Below are 18,616 nucleotides of genomic sequence, written 5' to 3' on the forward strand. Positions count from 1 at the left end.
ATTAGAAATTTCTTACGTAAAGCATTATAAGGAGTCATGGTAATAAATCTTGATTCGAGTTGGGCAAGGTGCATTATAAAATTTTCAAAGAAAAATCATAATTTATTTTATAATTTAGAAGAAAATTACTCTTGGGAATTTTTATGAAGGGTGATAGTTTGGCCCATTGTTGGTGGCCATTTGGGCACCTAGGTGCATAGGTTGTAACCTTATCCATGTAGACCTTATTAATATGAGGGGCTTCCTTTCCCATTCTCAACCATGTGTTCCCCCATGCGTAGATTGTAACCTTAGCCATGTAGACCTTATTAATAGGCGGGACCTACTTACCCATTCTCAACTATGTGTCCCCCATACCTCATTCTAGAATGGGAAGGATGCTTCTTTCTCACCTCACCTCTTGCCCTCCTCATTCTATGGGAATCCATCACCACCTTTCCCCCCCTTACCCTCCTCATTCTATGGGAAGCTCCCCCCCTTTCTTGATTAGGCCTATATGGATGCTTCTATTTCTTTACTCATGGCTAAAAAATGCACTTGCTTCCTTCCCTCATGGTGTGAGATTTTGATCATGACCAAGTCTCTCTCTTAACGCCTATTGCTTCCTAGTGCTACATTCTCCACATTCCCGAGTGCTTTTGGAGGTGTTAACTAGAGCAAGAGAACCACTTCCTTATCCCCCAAAGTGAAGCTTTGTGTGACGTAATTAAAAATTTTGGCTCTTAGTTAATTTTCAACTATTATTCATTAATCATGCTTTCCCTAGGGTTTAATTATGCCTCTAATGTGATGCAGAGTGTTGTAGAGTGCCTAGGGAAGCTAGTTCTTGGAGTTTTCTCATTCTTCTTTCTATGTTCCTCTCAATTTTGAATTAGGAAGCTTTTTTTTCATAAAATGAATCAAGTGAAGTCAATTAATTTGATTAGAAATATGCATAATGATTAGGGTATTATGAGAAATAGGATTGTGTGGAAAATCTATGCTGTCAACTTCTAGGTAATGCTAGGCTATGTGGGAATTCTCCCCAAACATAGATTTTCCCCTTTTCTTATGAGAATTCTAATCATCTCTCTAATTATCTCTTTTATAGTTTTTATTATAGAGAGTTAAGGGACTAATCTAGATCTCCCCTTCCCTGAAAGAGAGGAGTATTTAATGCTTTATGATGCTGAATTTCTTGAGATTGCATCGTCAATTAAGGTTAGGTTTTAGATTCTTCTTTAAATAGGGAAATGATTTTTTCATTTGAATTGGAATTGAGTGAGGCCAATTTGTCCTTGTGTTGAGAATAGCGCAAGCTTTGGCTTCCCTATAATGTTATTATGAGATAAGCATGGGATTTATGAGAGTGAAGGAGATTAAAAGAGAGCTTTTATTTACCTACCAGTGAAATGATTAGTAAAAAGGATTTGTCTTCTCTTAATCTTAGGTCTTGTTATTTCTTATCAGAGATAAACTTATAAGTTATGATGTCAAGAAAGTTCATTTAAACATAGAGGCTTTTGTAGAGGAAAAGGATAAATATATAAAAAACACTTTGCGAATCTCTTTTTTTCATTGATTAAATAATATTAAAGATTATTATGGTTTCAAAATAATACAGTGATGTTTTCACGTAATTGTTATCTTAAAGAAACTATATTAAGTCTAACAATGAGAAATGGAACCAAAGTCAGCCAATGAGATTGAGGAGGCTAGCGAGGAAGTTCACACTTGTCGTCATGGAAAGAAGCGAGTCTAGGGTCTACTGACTAGCCCTGACTTCGGCTAGGTGAAGCAACCTAGGGTTACATTGGGTACACTAGTGAGAGGTCCTTAGGTAAAGCGACCCCTAGGTGTCGGGATCATTGGTTGGGTTGACCCATAGTCCAAGCGTCATTTAAGGGGAGTGTGGTGGGGCTGACATATTGGCCTATGGTTGGGTGGGTTTGTGAGTCCAGTGCTTTCCTTTTCCATCATATATAAAGTTGGAAATTCTTATTAAAACCTTGCATGAGCATAATGTATAAAATATAGCTTACTTACATTGTTGATTGATTTTGTACTTGGTCTTATGTGTGATAGGAAACGAATCAAATCAATGCTATTTCTTTTTTTCTTTTTTTTGAAATGGTGTCCATGCAGATTCTTATGTTATGAGTTACTCCCTTGGGCTCGGCGGCAATGGAATTTTGAGACTCAAGTCAAGGACCTGAGGGTAGGTGGGTCAAAGCCTCACTATTTAAGATATGAACCTATATGGATGTCATTTTATTCCTCATGGTTTGGAGAAGGTACTTTTGAAAATTCATCATCTCCTTAGGAGGAATCCTAAGAGACCAAGACATAGATTAGACCATGACCAAGTCGTAGCTAAACACTTGGATAGTGGGTTTTGATGTTATGGGACTTCAAGGTTTTGGCAAAGTATATAGTTAGTGTAGGTCTAGCCACAAGCTCAGAGGTGTCCGAGATGGAGCTATGGTGAGTATGTTAGAGGATGAGTGGATGACCGAAGGGGAGAAGAATCCAACTCTTATCCATAATTTTGTTGAAAGATGATGTAATAACATTTACACTCAGGGGAGCCAAGCTAATATTCTTCAATGAGGTTGAGTTTTAAATAACATACCATATGCTCCCCTTCGTGTGTAAAGGGTCTCTCTCTCTCTCTCTCTCTCTCTCTCTCTCTCTCTCTCTACCTGATTCTCCATTCAAGTTGAATGAAAGAAATTAAGGCAAGCATTATGGAAATATTTAAAATATGTTCTAAGAAAAATCAAGGTAGGCACAATGAAAGTGTGCCTCTTGCTTTAAAAAAGTATATTGGTGCACACACCTCATGACACGGAGCTTCATGCTATTAATCTAGAATAATGAGGGGAGTTAGATGATACAAGGGTTCTCATTGATGAATATAAAGTGCATTCTTGAATCTCAATCATCTTAGAACATATGCACGAGAAGGCTTCGTAGTTAGCGTTGATTATTCTTCAAAGACACGTGAGAGGAATATGATCTTTGATTTGTTTACCAATGAGCAAAAAATAGACTCACTCTAATAATTACTTCATGCATATCCTAACTTCTATGATCAACCTAAAGGAGGGGAACTTGCACATGTAGCGAAATATGCTCACTCTCCCATTAATTAATTACCAAGATAATTTTATTAAGGCACACACATAGCATAACATAAGTGCTTTAGTTAGCTTAAAAACCACTAGGACTCAACCCACACATTGCTGCGGTATGTAAAAGACTTTAAGATGCGAAACAAAGGAATGGAAGCCGGAATACAAAGGGTCAATCGAACGGATTTTTTTCCTCTTATTTTTTAGGAATCCAGGATTTCTTTTTTCATGCCTTGGTTGTCGATGTTAAATGGTTAATATGTAATAGATAGATAGATAGATGTGAGTTGAGAGTTCATGTAGTAACTTTTGAAGAGGGTTAATTTTCCAAAGGAAGTAACAGATAACACAGTAAATGATGCCTATCGAATTGCAGAGAAGAACCTCGCCAGTGGACCATTGAGGGGTACGGTTTTATACACTCCATATTGGCAAAATTAAATTTCTGAAAATTTCCCCCCCTTTTTTAAGAAATTGTCTTCCTTATCGAGAAAAACAGCTTGATGGGTTATCAATGCATGAAACTTATGGTAATCTGAGGAGATGTAGCTAATGAATGCATTGGCATGTATGCTAGAGTTAGGCAGCCAACATGGGGGTTCTGAGCTCTTGGGAAAATTTCTTCTCAAGCTCATCATATTTATGGGATTTTGGAGTGGACAAGAAAAGAGCTGCACACCCACAATCTCAACCCAAGAAGATAAGAAAGCCTCCCTGGTGGTTGTGTGCTCAGCATAAGCCTGTCCTTGTGGCCTCTCGGATAGCCACCCTCTACCCCTCTCAGGTACCCCTCTCAGGTATTCAACCTCTTGGATTACTTTTCATTTCCTAATAAAGAAATTCAAACATTTTTTCAACAATAATTGGCATTTTTCTTTTCAAAGAGATTTTCTATCCATAAGCTTGGAGATATCCTGGTCTTATGAAGGTATGTGTAGCCGCCCTTGACGATGCTCCACAGCAAAAGCTAGGCATGGGGGAGCTATATGGCTCTTCGTCTGCTAGGTTAAGTGATCAAGTCCAAAACTTCTGCAAGGAGGGGCATCTTGACAAGGCCCTCCATGTCCTTTTTCTCATGGATAAACACGACATCATCCTTTCCGGGAATCTCTACTGTTTTCTCATGAAGGCATGCAGCAACAGTAAGGCCTTGATTCAGGCGAAGCTAGTGCATGTGCATCTAGCCCTACATGGCTTGGATTCCTCCATCTATTTTAGCGAATATTTGCTCAACATGTTGGTGAAGTGTGGCGGCCTCGAAGATGCACTCCAAGTGTTCCAGAAGCTGCCACATCGGACAGTTTTCTCTTGGACGGCCATGATTTCTGCATACGTTGACCACGGAAAAGCTCAGGAAGCATTGAATTTGCATCGATGTATGCATGAGGAAGGTGTGGAACCGAATGAGTACACTTTTGTAAGCCTGCTGAAAGCTTGCAGCAGAATACATAATCTTGAGAAAGGCAAGGTATTGCATGCTGAAGCCAGACAAGCGGGCTTCAGTTCCAATGCCTTTGTCATTAGCACCCTTGTGAGTATGTATGGAAAATGCGGAGCGCTTACAGAAGCAGAGGATGTGTTCGGTGAGATATACCAGCCTGATATTGTAACATGGAATGCGATGCTAGCAATATATGCTGAGCAAGATGGAGCGAAGGCATTACATTTCTATGAGAAAATGGAAAAGGAAGGCATGAGCATGAATGAAGCAACCTTTGTTGCCGCCCTTCTAGCTTGTTGCAAGCTTGCAGAGAAGGAACAAGCTGTTGTTGTGAAAGGGCAGCTGATCAAAGTAATGACACTACAATGTGGTCAGGCAGTACATGCTGATGCATGGAGTAAGGGCTTAAATTCAGATCTCGTGGTTGGCAATAATCTTCTGAGTATGTATGGCAAGTGTGGGAACATTGAGGAAGCCGAGAATGTGTTTCTTGGGCTGTCTCGGCGCGACATTGTGTCTTGGACACTAATGCTCTCAGCATATGTAGAGGGGGGCCAAGAAGGGAAGGCCACACTTCTGTACAGACAGATGCAAGAAGAAGATGTACGTCCTGATGGGCAGACTTTTGTGACCGCTCTTCAAGCATGTTGCGCTCTGGCTGATAATGAAGATGCTGTTGTCCTGGAAGGGCATTCAATCAAAGCTATGTCTCTGGCCATTGGCCATGCGTTACATGCTGAGGTTCGGAGGAAGGGCTTAGGTGCAGATGTGTTTATTGTCAATACCCTTGTGATCATGTATGGCAAGTGTGGGAGCATTTCCGAAGCGGAAAACGTCTTCCATACATTATCACAGCCTGATATCGTCTCATGCAATGCAATGCTCTCAGCGCACCTGGAGACAGGTGAAGGGAGGATGGCTTTACAGTTCTACCAACAAATGCTTGAAAAAGGAAAGAGTCCAAATGAGTGGACTTTTCCAACTGTTCTTCAAGCATGTTGCATGCTTGCAGAGAAGGAAGAAGCCCTTGGCACAGAAGGGCAGTGGAGTAAAATGATATCTCTACAGATTGGCCAGGTGCTACATATGGATGCCCAAAAAAATGGGTTTGCCTCAAATGTTTTCGTTGGTATCGCCCTTGTGAGTATGTATGGCAAGTGTGGGAGCAGTGCAGAAGCAGAGAATGTGTTCAGTGGACTCTCTCACAGTGGAGTTGTGTCGTGGAGTGCAATGCTCTCAGCGTATGCTGAGCAAAGTGAAGCAGAGAAGGTTTTAAAGATGTACAGACAAATGAAAGATGAAGGTGTGAGCCCAAATGAGCGGACCTTTCTGATCGCTTTTCAAGCATGTTGCACACTCGCAGAGAAGGAAGAAGCCACTGTTGTGGATGGGGATTTGGTGAAGTTGATGGCACTGGAAATTGGCCATGCATTTCATGCTGATGCATGGAGGCAGGGCTTTGATTCTGATATCTTTGTTGGTAGTGTTCTTGTGAGTATGTATAGCAAGTGTGGGAGACTCGTGGAAGCAGAAAATGCATTTTGTGAGTTATCCCAGCCCAACATTGTGTCATGGAATCTCATGCTTTCTGCATATGTTGAGTTAGATGAAGCTAAGAAGTCTCTACAGCTGTACAAACTAATGCAAGAGGAAGGCGTGATTTCAGATGAGTGGACCTTTTTGATCGCCCTTCAAGCATGTTGCATATTGGTGGAGAAGGAAGAAGCTGTTAGCATGCAAGGGCAACCGACAAAAGTGATGCCCCTTGAAATTGGCCGGTCATTACATGGCGAAGCATGGAGGAAGGGCTTGGATTCATGCATCTCCATTGGTAACACTCTTGTAAGTATGTATGGCAAGTGTGGGAGCATTTTGGAAGCAGAAAGAGCATTCTGTAGGTTACCCCAGCGCCACATTGATTCATGGAATGGGATGCTCTCGGCATATGTTGACCATGCTCAAGGAGAGAAGGCTTTACAGCTGTTTAGTCGAATGCAAGGTGAATGTGCGATTATGGATGAAACCACACTTGTTTGCATCTTGCAAGCCTGCAGAGAGACAGGAAGTGTAGAGGTATGTAGGCAGATTCATTCCATCATTGCCTCGTATGAAAATGATACGAACCTTCGTCTAGAAACCACGCTTCTGCATGCCTACGGGAGCTGTTCAAGTATGATGGATGCTCAAGCAGTCTTTGATCAACTGCCTGAGCATGATGTGGTGTCGTGGAGTGCGTTGATTGCTGGTTATGCCCGGCAAGGGAAGTCTAAGGAAAGCCTGCGATGGTACAAGAAAATGCAGCGTGTGGGTGTCAGTCCAAACAAGGTCACTTTTCTTTCACTTCTCTCTGCTTGTAGTCATGCAGGTCTTGTGGATGAAGGGATCGAGTATTTCAAATCCATGATCAGAGATTATGGGATATCTCCGGAGAGAGACCACATTGTAAATTTGATAGACCTCCTTGGACGTGCAGGTGACCTCTTGAAGGTGGAAGACATGTTTTCAAGATTGCCTATGCAGCCTGATGTGGCAATCTGGTTGTGTTTACTGGGAGCATGCCAAAGGCACGGTAATGTAGAGCTGGGGGAAAGAGCATTCATACAAGCATTACAGCTGCAGCCCAAGCAGGATGCTGCATATGTTTTGATGTCAAACATCTATGTTGCTGCTGGGCTGTGGGACAGTGCAAAGCAGGTGGACAACTCGAGAAGGAAAGTGTGTGTGGAAGCAGTGTAACCAGAGCTGGATTATGTATGAGTATTTTTGTGTTTTGAAATTCGAGTGTTCAGCCTATTTACACTAATCTGGAATCTGTAGTCTGTGGTCAGCATTCTTGTGACCAGAGCTGGATTACGTATGAGTATTTTTGTGTGTTGAAATTCAAGAGTTCAGCCTATTTACACCAATTTGAAATCTGTAATCTGTGGTCAGCATTCATGTGTTGATCAGCCAGATGGGGTGACCATGTGTGGATGCAGGGTAGGGCAGGAGCCAGGCATTTGTCGTAGATTGCATGCTGCAGAGGCTGACAGATGAAAACGAAGATGCAACTTGGTGGGGAGGTAGTGGGTGGCTATATTTGGAGAGGGGCACTGGCAACTTTTGGGTTCTGAGTTGGGCTCAGTTGGCAGCCAAGATGGACATTGGCGGACCAGCCAACCACCAGATTCCCATAACAGCTATAGAAAGGGCTCCTTTCATCCACTTGAGTAAACCTTCTGTGTCACATGAATCATCCTTGCTGAGTTTTGAGGCTTCACCACTTGAGACAGATGCTGTCTCTTAGACTGTCACTTACCTTTACCGAATTTGGTCTCTTGGTCCAAATGCACCTCCTCAGAACATCTTGCAAGGTGAGACGGTGGTACTACAGGGTTGCCAGAAGGGTCCTTTTTCTCGATACCGACATGGACATATTTCCACCCTTTCAGTACATCTTGGATGCTCCTTCCCTCCACCTAACAGGCATTACATTAACAAAATCATTAGAATGGATTCACAGCACCTCTACATCTATGGATCAGGGTTGAGCCCCATGAAGATGGAACAGAGGTGTGGTGCTTTTCACAGGCACACGTCACGCTCAATGAACATTGCCACTGGAGTCCACTCACACGGTCTAAGAATTGAGTTTGGGCTCTTTGGTGATCCACATGCATGGACATTTGTCAGCTTTGTGAGATGGGGGAGTCGAATCAGGAACATTACCTTTTCAGATGGCCTCTCCGTTATGAGATCGCCATTGCCTCTTCAGGAGGGTCTTGGGTCCCTTTCTCACCTTGTTCATAACCGGGACAAGAGATGCCTATGTCTCTTCCTCATTGAGACCAGATGGCTCTGTAAGGAGCTTAATGAGAAACAACAAACAGCATGCCACACAGATAGAAGCTGAAAAGGATGGCTACAAAAGGTGTACACAAGTCTCCGTGAAGTCCAGAGATGACATGAGATAGGAAGGGAGGCATTTCTATCAACTTCTATATCTGTGCCCCCTAGAATCTTTACTTCTTGACAATTCCTTCATGCTCATATTCAAAGGGAGCTTGTCTGCTTTTCCAGACCACAGAGGACGGCAAGAAGCAGGGTAAAGAAGAATTGCAATTGGGGACCCTAATGGTTTCGTTAAGATTCCAAGGATTCCTTTCAAGAAGGCTTTCCTCGTTGTAGCACTTTGGACACCTTTAAAGGTCAGGAGAGACGGCTCCTTGGGTAATTGAGATGAGATGTCCGTGACTCAGGACTAGTGAAGACTAGACAGAGACAGGCTGCTGAGATCAGGAAGCACCATATGACAGAGACATGCAACTGGATAAAGAGGAAGCATGCTGCTGCACTTAACTTTGCATCTAATCCCAAAGACTCACATGTGACATCACAGGGGTGTATGAGCAGCAGATCTATGGTTATACCTGGGAGGTATTCTTGGCTCTATGAACACAACTCTAGGACTTCTGGCAGCACCTTGGCATCCGTATCAGCATCTGTATCAGCTATATGCTTAGCCTCTTCACATAAGCACGTAAGGCTTTCTTACCTAGCTTCCACTTTTCTTTTATTTGAGTTTTGTTAATTTTTGTTACGTGCCAGTGTGCATGTTTTAGTTTTACACTAATGATGAATTACCATGGTACTCATAGACCGTCTTGGTGTTTTGCAAGATGTTATTAAACTCTCTTTCTTCTTTTGTCCTTTGGGAGGAGTCTTGGAGCAGTGGCAGTGACGTTTCTCCACCATTACTAACCCCCCTCTTTTCTTTATTTCCTTTTGGTGAAGTCATAGCCTGTGACTCCAGCCCCTCTCATTACTTCCCTCATTGTGCTACATGCTACACTTGAGCCTGTGCTGTTTTGTTCTAATAACGTACTTTCAAGAAAAGATCGATCTGTCCCTGTACTTGCTTCCGTACAGCTGTCCTGTATCAGCCCATTGGAACCCGTTCCAAGCTTCTTCTTGGGGTAATTAGTTCCTGAAATGCGTTTTTTTTTCCCTTTTCATTTTCTTTGCTGCAGCATTGCTATTCTGCAGAGGGTTTTTGCCCAATTTTTTTCAGCCATGAAGTGCTTATTTTTTTTCAATTTCACCCAATCGAATTGCTTCTTGCTGTTATTCTGCAGAGGATTTTTGACTTTTTTTTCAGCCATGACGTGTTGATTTTTTGTAATTTTGCCCAATGGCATTGTTCGTATTAGACGACTAAGTCTCGTTTGCGTTTTGCTTCCCTCTTCTGTGTTTTTGGCTTCGGAATGCGTTTTCTTTGTTGATGGCTATGTTTTTTTGCTAAACCTGCGTTTTCTGCCTCTTTATATCAACGTTTTCTTTTTTGGAGGTGCTCTTGTCCCATGCAACCCCTAGTGGCTGGTGGTGTAGTGGCTGCTGTTTTTATAGTCAGGACAACTTTTGGAGGTGGTTTATTCGCGTGTGGTGCAACCCGCAAGCGGCTTCGACATGCCTACTCCCTCCTCGGCTTCTTCTCCCTCCGATTGGATGTTTCCGGTGTGTTTTGGTGGACTGTTTTGCTGCTGTCTAGTCTCTCTCTCTCTCAGATTTGAGAGGGGGCTGATTGATCCTCGCACTTCGCTTCATTGGAAAGTGCTCGAGAGGAGTCTTGGAGTGCTGAGATTTGTGTTTGGCGTACTTTGTTGCTATTGATTAAAGAGAATGTGGGGGAGAGAGAGAGCTTGAGTTCCTTGCAAGCAAACACACACACAAGAGAGTGCAAGACATGAGAGAGATGGATGGCTGAATTTTCTTCTATCTTCTTCTCTTTTCTACAACCATGTATCTAAAAGATAAGAGTACATACCTAAAGGGAAAGTACTCTCCTACAACATACAAAGTGGTCGATCTATAGTGTGAACTCGACTATATGAGATGGCTGTATAACTATGCCGTAACTCTAGTAATCCAAAGTGGTTGTCACACAACTTGTTATCCACTAGCGGCATATCAACCATAATTACACCAACCGTGCCAGTGACATAAGTGTGGAAGCTATCACCCAGGGGGTCATCAATGTCCGCCGTAGTACTACTTGAGCTTGATATCTCAACATTCTTCCTGGAGCTCAACTTCACACACTGCACTCCAAGTAAGCTCCTAAACCTGTGGAGCTTCTCTGTGTCCAATGCCTTTGTGAAGATGTCAACCATCTGATCCTTTGTGTTGACATATACTAGATCTACATCACTTGCTAGAATCTTGTCTCTCACAAAGTGATAGTGCACCTCAATGTGCTTAGTTCTAGCATGTTATATTGGGTTACTAGCCAACTATATGTTACTCATGTTGTCACAATAAATGACAACTGTCCTCTTTACGGGCTTACCCATATCACCAAGTAGCTTTTGAAACCAAGCTACCTCACAAGCTGCTATAGCAACACCCTTGTACTCTGCCTCTGTACTCGACAAGGTAACTGTTGGTCGCTTCTTACTACTCCAACTCACAGGAGAATATAAATCCACTAGTAGATCTCATGTCTGCAACACTACCAGCCCAATTAGCATATGTGTACCCATGTAATTGTATCTCCATACCAGCCTCATAGAAAAGTCCATAATCAACTGTGGACTTTATGTACTTCAGAATCCGTCTAGCCACATCCAAGTGTGGCTTTCTAGGGGCCTGCATAAATTGACTCACAAGTCCAACAACATAACTTAAGTTTGGCCTAGTAATGGTCATGTAGATCAAGCTACCCACTATGCGTCTGTATGTAGTGGTCTCCTCCAAAAGCTCACACGTATCTACGGACAACTTTGTGTTCTACTCCAATGGCACTGAAATAGGCTTACAGCCTGTCATACTTTACTCGGGCAACATGTCCAAGCCATATTGTATCTGCACTAACAAAATGCCATGAGGTGATCTTACCATCTCTATGCCCAAGAAATAACGTGGCTCACTCAAATCATTTATCTCAAACTTTTGCTTCAAAAGCCTCCTGACATCATGTATGTCAACATCACTATCACCAATGATAATCAAGTCATCTATATAGATGACTAATAGTATGATCTCTCTATCAGTCTTTTTCACATAAAGTGAAAAATCTGCATTGGATATTTGAAATCCAATGGTAACAAGATACTCTCCGATCTTGTTTGACCATGCTCTGGGTTCCTGCTTCAAGCCATACAAGGCTTTGCATAATCTGCACACAAAATCTAGGTGTGTATCACTCTCATAACCTGGTGGTTGCATCATGTAAACTTCTCCTTGCAAATCACCATGCATCCATTTGATGTAAAGACCAACCCTTTGCTCTGCAGCCATAGCAACGACAGCTCTTACGGTTGCCATTCTTGCAACCAAGTTGAATGTCTCTTCATAGTCAGTGCTATAACATAGCCTTTGGCTACCAATCTTGCCTTATACTCGCTCACTGAACCATCAACGTTATGCTTAACTTTATACATCCACTTACATCCAATTGCCTTTTTTCCCTTAGGCAAAGGAACTAACTCCCATGTTGCATTTGTATCCAATGCTGCCATCTCCACATTCATGGCATCTTTTCATTTCTTATTTCCAAGTACCTGCTCAAAAAAAGTGGGCTCTAATTTTTGTATTGCTTTGACCATGTAAGCATAATGATGGGTTGTATATCCATCATATCTCAACCTGTCAATAGGGTGCCTAACCCTCATATACTTGCGTACATCTGAATCACTGTCAAGTGTCCTCAAAACAGTCCTTGTTCTCCTTACACCAAGAGCAACCACAGATGGAATGCCAAGCTCCTCATCAAGGCTTTGCTCAGAGCCACTAGAGTCACCATCCGCATATGAGTGACCTGCTGTTGACAAATCAGGCACAAAAGGTTGATCTACCTGTTCCTTCCCTCTGCATGATACATGTGTACCTACATCTGTTCTCAACATGCTTGACCATGGGCTAACATTGGATCCATTGCTAGAGGACTCTTCGTGTTCGCTAAGCACTTGTGATTGCTGCTCTTCTAGTGGTGTAGCATCTGTACTTCTTACATGTGCATCGTCTATTGCCTTCACTACTGGTGCATACCAGCTACTCATGTCGTCAAAGACATCTCTACTTACTCGTATCTCATGAGTGGTAGGGTTATAACATCTATAACCTTTCTGTTCCATAGCATAACCAATAAAGATGCATTTCTTTGCCTTTGGATCCAACTTTGTTCTTACTTCATTAGGAACATACACATATGCAATACACCTAAACACTTTCAAGTGAGACGCATCTGGTCTTATGTTTGTAAACTTTTGTTCAGGCGTCATACCATAAACAGTTGTAGTGGGTGTCTTATTCATAATGTATATAGCAGTTGCTACTGCTTCTGCCCAAAAATAATGTGACATTCTTTTCAGCCATTAAGGCACGTGCCACTTCTGCAATGTGCCTGTTTTTTCTTTCTGCAACACCATTCTATTGCGGAGTGTACCGGCATGTAAACTGTCTCTTGCTTCTGTGCTTCCTCAGGAAATCGTTGAACTCATTGGAGAAATATTCTCACCCACCATCTGATCTCACGCATTTTATTTGCATGCCTTTTTCCTTCTCGACCAAGGCTTTAAATCTTTGAAAGTGACAAACACCTCACTTTTCTCCTTCATGAAGTAAACCCACACTTTCCTAATGTGGTCATCAATGAATGTAACACAATACCTGCAACCTGCAATTGTTACAGTTTTGGTCGATCCCCATACATCTGAACTTATGACATCTAATGGTCTTGCATTGGCATGCTTTTCATGTGGAAAAACATGTTTGGCCTTCTTACCAAGCTGGCATACTTCACATGCTTTGTGCATACCATCAACCTTAAACTTTGGCAATGCTGCAACAATATTTTGGGCCTGCATAGACTTCAGTCTCGTTGTACATTCACATGACCAATGCGCTTGTGCCATATGTTGATATCTCCAATGACACCTGTTCCATGCACAAACATGGTTGCCTTTACTTAAGGCATGTTCACATCCAAAGTAAATATCCTACCATTTTTGTTATCCTTTTTGCAACCAAACGACACTAATTTTTGAAGTCTTCCACAAAACATCCTTGAGGATTAAATCTCACTTGCAGGCCCTGCTCAACCATCTGTTCAACAGAAACCAGGTTCTTTATAATATTTGGGACATGAAGTACATCTACCAAGTACTTCATTTTGCATCCTGCATAGACAATGGCACTTTACCAACATGCGCAATGGGATGCACGATATCATCACCTGTTTCTACATAACCTGGTTTTTTTATTTTTTGCATGTCTCTAAACCACTTAGTATGATTGGTCATATGGTTAGAGGCGCCAAAATCCACATACCATGTATCTTGAGATCTTGACACATCTCCTGTTATAGAACTGAGCATGTGCTGCATCACAAATAGCTGCTCACTTCTATCATCACCTCCTTGTTTACTAGATGATGCATAGTTGCCTTGTTGCAACTTTTCACTTTTAATATCATTTTGCTTTTTATAGCAATCTTTTTTCATGTGCCCTGGTTTGCCACAATAATAGCACTCTATGCTATTTGCATTCTGATTTCTTTGCCAACCATCTCGGTCTCTTTGGCTCCCCTATCTCTAGATTGGTCTCTTCCACCCGTGTATGATTACTGTTTTTGGTGAATCATTAGACTATTGTCCATAATTCTAATTTCCTTGTCGGCCATCACCCTGGCCTCGACTATGACTGCTACCTCTATCTCTACCTGAAGTAGAGTAGAAGGCCTGTTTTGATGTGTTCTTAAGATCTTTGTGAAGAAGAGTCCTCACGTAGTGACTTTTCTTCTATTATCAACATAGACACTAAGTCTCGAATATTTTTGTTGACTGCGATGGAGGTCTTGAATGGCTTGTACTCTTTGCCAAACCCATTCAAACAGACGCTCACCAAATCATCATCTTCCACGACCGATACATTGATGGATCCAAGGGATTCAACAATGCCCTTGATCTTTAAAGCATACTTATTGATAGACATGCTTTTCTTTTCCACAGTATGTAGCTGTTGTTTTAGTTGCAATTTTATTTCCTTTGTGTTGGTCTAGAATATCTGCACCAGGTTCTGCCTCGCAACTGCTGGAGTATTGGCTTCTTGTATGTGTTCTATCAACGTGTCTCTGACACTAATTGAAAGCCAATACATAACTTTCCTTGCACCCTAGTTCCAATTCGTAAATGCCTTTATGTGTGCTGGAGTGGCATTATCTTCAGAGACAACTCAGGAGGCTCCTCATTGTCTTCTTTGACATAGTTCCAAAATTCTTTATCCATAAAGAAATTGGTCATTCTGAACTTTCGGGCATGGAAGTTGTTCTTGTCTAGCTTCTCACTGAGCTCCCTTCTCTTGGAAGTAGAGTCCGTGCTCGTTTCTCAGGGCAAGATCAAGGTCTCTTAATAGTTCAAAGCTTTAGTGCATAAGAAAGGTCATAGAGTCAGTGCTTCTCCTGTGGGAAGAGAGGACATTTGTCTAAGGATTATTTGTCCAAGAAGAAGGACAAGACCAAGGGCAAGTATTTATCTTAGAAGAAGGGAAAAGACACAACATAAGACAGTGATACTGATACTTCTAGTGACTCATTTTTGGCTTTTAGGAGATTTGCGGCTTGGGAGGACCAAGCTGGTGTTCTTCCATGGAGTTTTTCCCATGTGCTTCGAGCCAGAAGAGGCTTGTGGGCGGGAGACGGGGCTTTAATAACCAGCTCCATTTTATGGTGCATGGGAGCCATGAGACGGAGCTCCAAGGATTAAAAATCTGGCAAGCCAAGGTCAACTTTTGGTCTAGCAGAGACTATGAGCAAGATGGGTTCCAAGTTCATTGTTCGAGATTTTGGGATGTGATGTGTTCACAGTCCATCGCTGTTGGGAGATAATGGGCGCTGGCTCGGAAGGACCAAGATGGTGTTCTTCCATGGAGTTTCCCCCATGTGCTTCTAGCTAGAGGAGGCTTGTAGCGGGAGAGGGGGATGTAATAAGCAACTTCATTTTCTGGTGGGAGCCATGAGTCGGAGTTCCAAGCATTAAAAATATGGCAGGGCAAGGTCAACTTTTGGTGTAGTAGAGACTATGGACAGGATGGGTTCCAAGTTCATTGTTCGAGGTTTTGGGATGTGATGTGTTCACAATCCACTGTTGGGGGATAATGAAAAGATGCAGGGGAGAAGAGAGCTTGAGCTCTTGCAAGCACACCACACTCATACAAGCCCTAAAAGAGAACACACAAGGTGAGAGGCTGACAATTCTTCTTCTTCACACAACAAAAGAGGTCTACAAAGAAGATAAAGTGACTAACATACATAATAGAGTATATACAAGCGGTCCATAATGTGAACAGGCTAAGTGGGGTGAGTAGGTGTGGACTAGTCGGTGTAGTTCAATAGACGTCTTGAACGCCTTGTATTGTTGTGGGTCGAGACCACGTAGACACACTTCCACCTTATCATCATCATCAAGAGAAATACCAATTGATGCAAGGGATTCCATAATGCCCTTGATCTTCAAGGCATAAGCATTCATAGACATATTTTTCTTCTCCACAGTATGAAGCTCATTCTTCAACTAAATCTTTTATGCCTTAGTGTTGGTTTCATATAGTTTTACCAAGGTGTCCCATGTCTCCTTAGGTGACTTGGCATCCTGTATATGCCCAATCATAGTGTCATGTATGCTAATAGAAAGCCAATACATGACTTTCCTTGTTCCTTGATTCCAATCCTTAAATTTTTTTACATCTGCAGGAGCAATTGGATTAATCTCTGGTATCTCTGGTGCCTCCTTATATTCACCTTCAATGTAGTCCCAATAACCTTTTCCCATTAGAAAATTTGTCAATCTAAACCTCCAAGCATAAAAGTTATTCTTGTCAAGCTTCTCTGCAACAATCTGGTTTATTTCATCATTCGACATTTTGTCTACAACATAAATTTACCAAAAATAGCACTCTTGTTTGACCTGCACAAACTGATGTATTCTATGCAGCGGTAATATACTGCACCAAAGTGTCACAACTAGTGACCTCAATTTGCATACATACACCCAATGGAAACTTTAAGACCTCTTTGTAGCATACACAATGTCTGCACAACCAATGGCTCTTCCTGCAGTTCCAAAAACAGAGTTATGCAGAGAATGAAAACTTACTGCAGTGCCCGTGAATGCTTGCGAATTAAAAAACAGAGGTTTTGACGTGCTCGAAACACGTTTTCGGCCCGAAAAATTTATCCAACAGACTATATAATTGCCGTGTAGCTCTCTTTCCACGAAGAAAGTTCCTCAATCAGAGTTGATTTGCTGGTGCCTTCCCGAAGAGCTCCTGACCCCAAGGATGTAGTAGCCAACATAAAGGGGAAAGAGTAAGCTATTACCCTTGTACCGCTTCTTGTGGTTCTCTTGCTTGTCGCCGCTTATCCCTTAGCAGCATGAACCAGGCTCTGATACCATGAAAAGATGCAGGGGAGAAGAGAGCTTGAGCTCTTGCAAGCACACACAAACTCACACAAATCCTATAAGAGAACAGATATACAAGCGGTCCATAATGTGAACACGCTAAGTGGAGTGGATAGGTGTGGACTAGTTTGTGTAGTCTAGTAGTAGAATCTTTGGTGAAGATATGTCAGTGCCATCTACCAAAACCGCCAGGGATGTAAATGTCGAACGGTCATGCAGGCACCTCGTGAGTGTCAGCTCATGTTGAGCTTGACATCTCAACAAATAATAGGCGCGGTGTGTTCAACAACTCATCATTCTATTCGTGGAGTTTATTGCACACTTGTGTGGGAATTCAAAGCAAGGAAATTTCTTTGCTGTTCGTGGTGGCATTGTATTTCGAGGAAACAAGTTGGTGGGTGCTCTCTTTGAGGTGATTCCGCTATCTGCAGTACTGGAGGGTCCATGGTTGCATCTTCATGAGCTTATCTTCTTCAAAATCTTACACACTATGAGCTGTAGAGAGGGTGTTAGAATATTGTGCATCTCAGTGTATTGGGGGTGTGTCCATTTATTGGAATTTTATCCATTTTTCTCATTGTAGTGGATCGTGGAGCAGTCAGCCAACTCCATAGCGGTAAGCGGCTAGCTCCTTGCATCACTATATAAGGGGCCTTCTCATTATCACTTGTTTGCACATTGTACTGCTCTCTCTTGTTGGCTATTGCCATTGTAAAAACCTCATGCTATAATAAAGGTGATCTTGTCAACAATTGCTCTGTCTCCTTTTCTCTCTCTCTCTCTCTCTCTCTCTCTCTCTCTCTCTCTTTCCTTGTCTATGCATTCTCCCGTGCATACTCCAACAGAATGGCCCGTATTATGAGAGAGCTTTGCAAAGAGAAAGTTGCCATGGAGACAACAATAGATCCTTTGAGGACTTCCTGGGCAAAGTATGGTTGCACCTTGATATGTGATGGGTGCACTCATGGAAGGAAGAGAAATGTTCATAACATCTCCTATCCTCATGTAAAGGCACCATGTTTTTTTTTGTGACATAGATGCATATGGCAGGAGCCAGGATTTGTAGTTTTAGGGGAGTTTATATATGCCAAGCCATATTGGACATTGTCCCCAACAACATTGTGCGGGTCATTGCAGACAATGGGTCTAATTATGTCTCTATGGGCAGGATACACAAACATGAGCTCCTAAAGATTGTGTAAGATTATCAGTAATCACATGTGCAAAAATGACATGCTCCAGAGTGCTATACACGGCCTCTAACTTTTCCCTTTAGGGCAGATGCAAGAAATAATCATGTTTACGTGGCACCGGATTAAGGTGCACACGTGACTGTTGGATTATTACTTTTGCATGAGTGCTAGAAAGAAGGTGTGTGCTTTGTTATGTATAAGCTTTGGAAGATCTTTCTTAGGGGAAAACCTTCATGGAGAGCAACGTACATGAATAACAAACTTGTGAGGCCGGAGAGCATGTGGACGCTGAAACCATTGGGGTATGTATCATTTGGACTTTCTTTGCGCTTCCAACCTTTGGATGAGCTTTGGACCTACTAGAGTGGGAATGCTAAGTTGGAGTTAGCCTTGTCGACTGTACCAACTGCGTTGCCACAAGCAACTACCTCAAAA

At 42.2% G+C, this 18,616-nt stretch overlaps 1 protein-coding gene across 2 annotated transcripts; it reads left to right on the forward strand.

The window, feature by feature from the left end:
* The first annotated feature begins 3,380 nt into the window (after window positions 1-3,380).
* LOC147618078 (putative pentatricopeptide repeat-containing protein At3g01580) lies at window positions 3,381-9,092 on the forward strand. 2 transcript variants are annotated; one of them, XM_086775320.1, is made up of 3 exons: window positions 3,381-3,519; window positions 3,693-3,897; window positions 4,042-9,092. In XM_086775320.1, the coding sequence occupies exons 2-3, from the start codon at window positions 3,706-3,708 to the stop codon at window positions 7,288-7,290; spliced, it is 3,441 nt and encodes a 1,146-aa protein (XP_086631446.1). In that variant the 5' UTR covers window positions 3,381-3,519; window positions 3,693-3,705; the 3' UTR covers window positions 7,291-9,092. The 2 variants fall into 2 exon arrangements, with proteins under 2 accessions (XP_086631446.1, XP_086631447.1); XM_086775321.1 differs by having other exon boundaries at window positions 3,396-3,519; window positions 3,693-3,910.
* The last annotated feature ends 9,524 nt before the right edge of the window (window positions 9,093-18,616 follow it).

This window comes from Cibotium barometz, chromosome 35, assembly GCF_041138505.1.
Source record: "Cibotium barometz isolate CiBa-2024 chromosome 35, ASM4113850v1, whole genome shotgun sequence".
NCBI classification, from domain to species: Eukaryota; Viridiplantae; Streptophyta; class Polypodiopsida; order Cyatheales; family Cibotiaceae; genus Cibotium; species Cibotium barometz.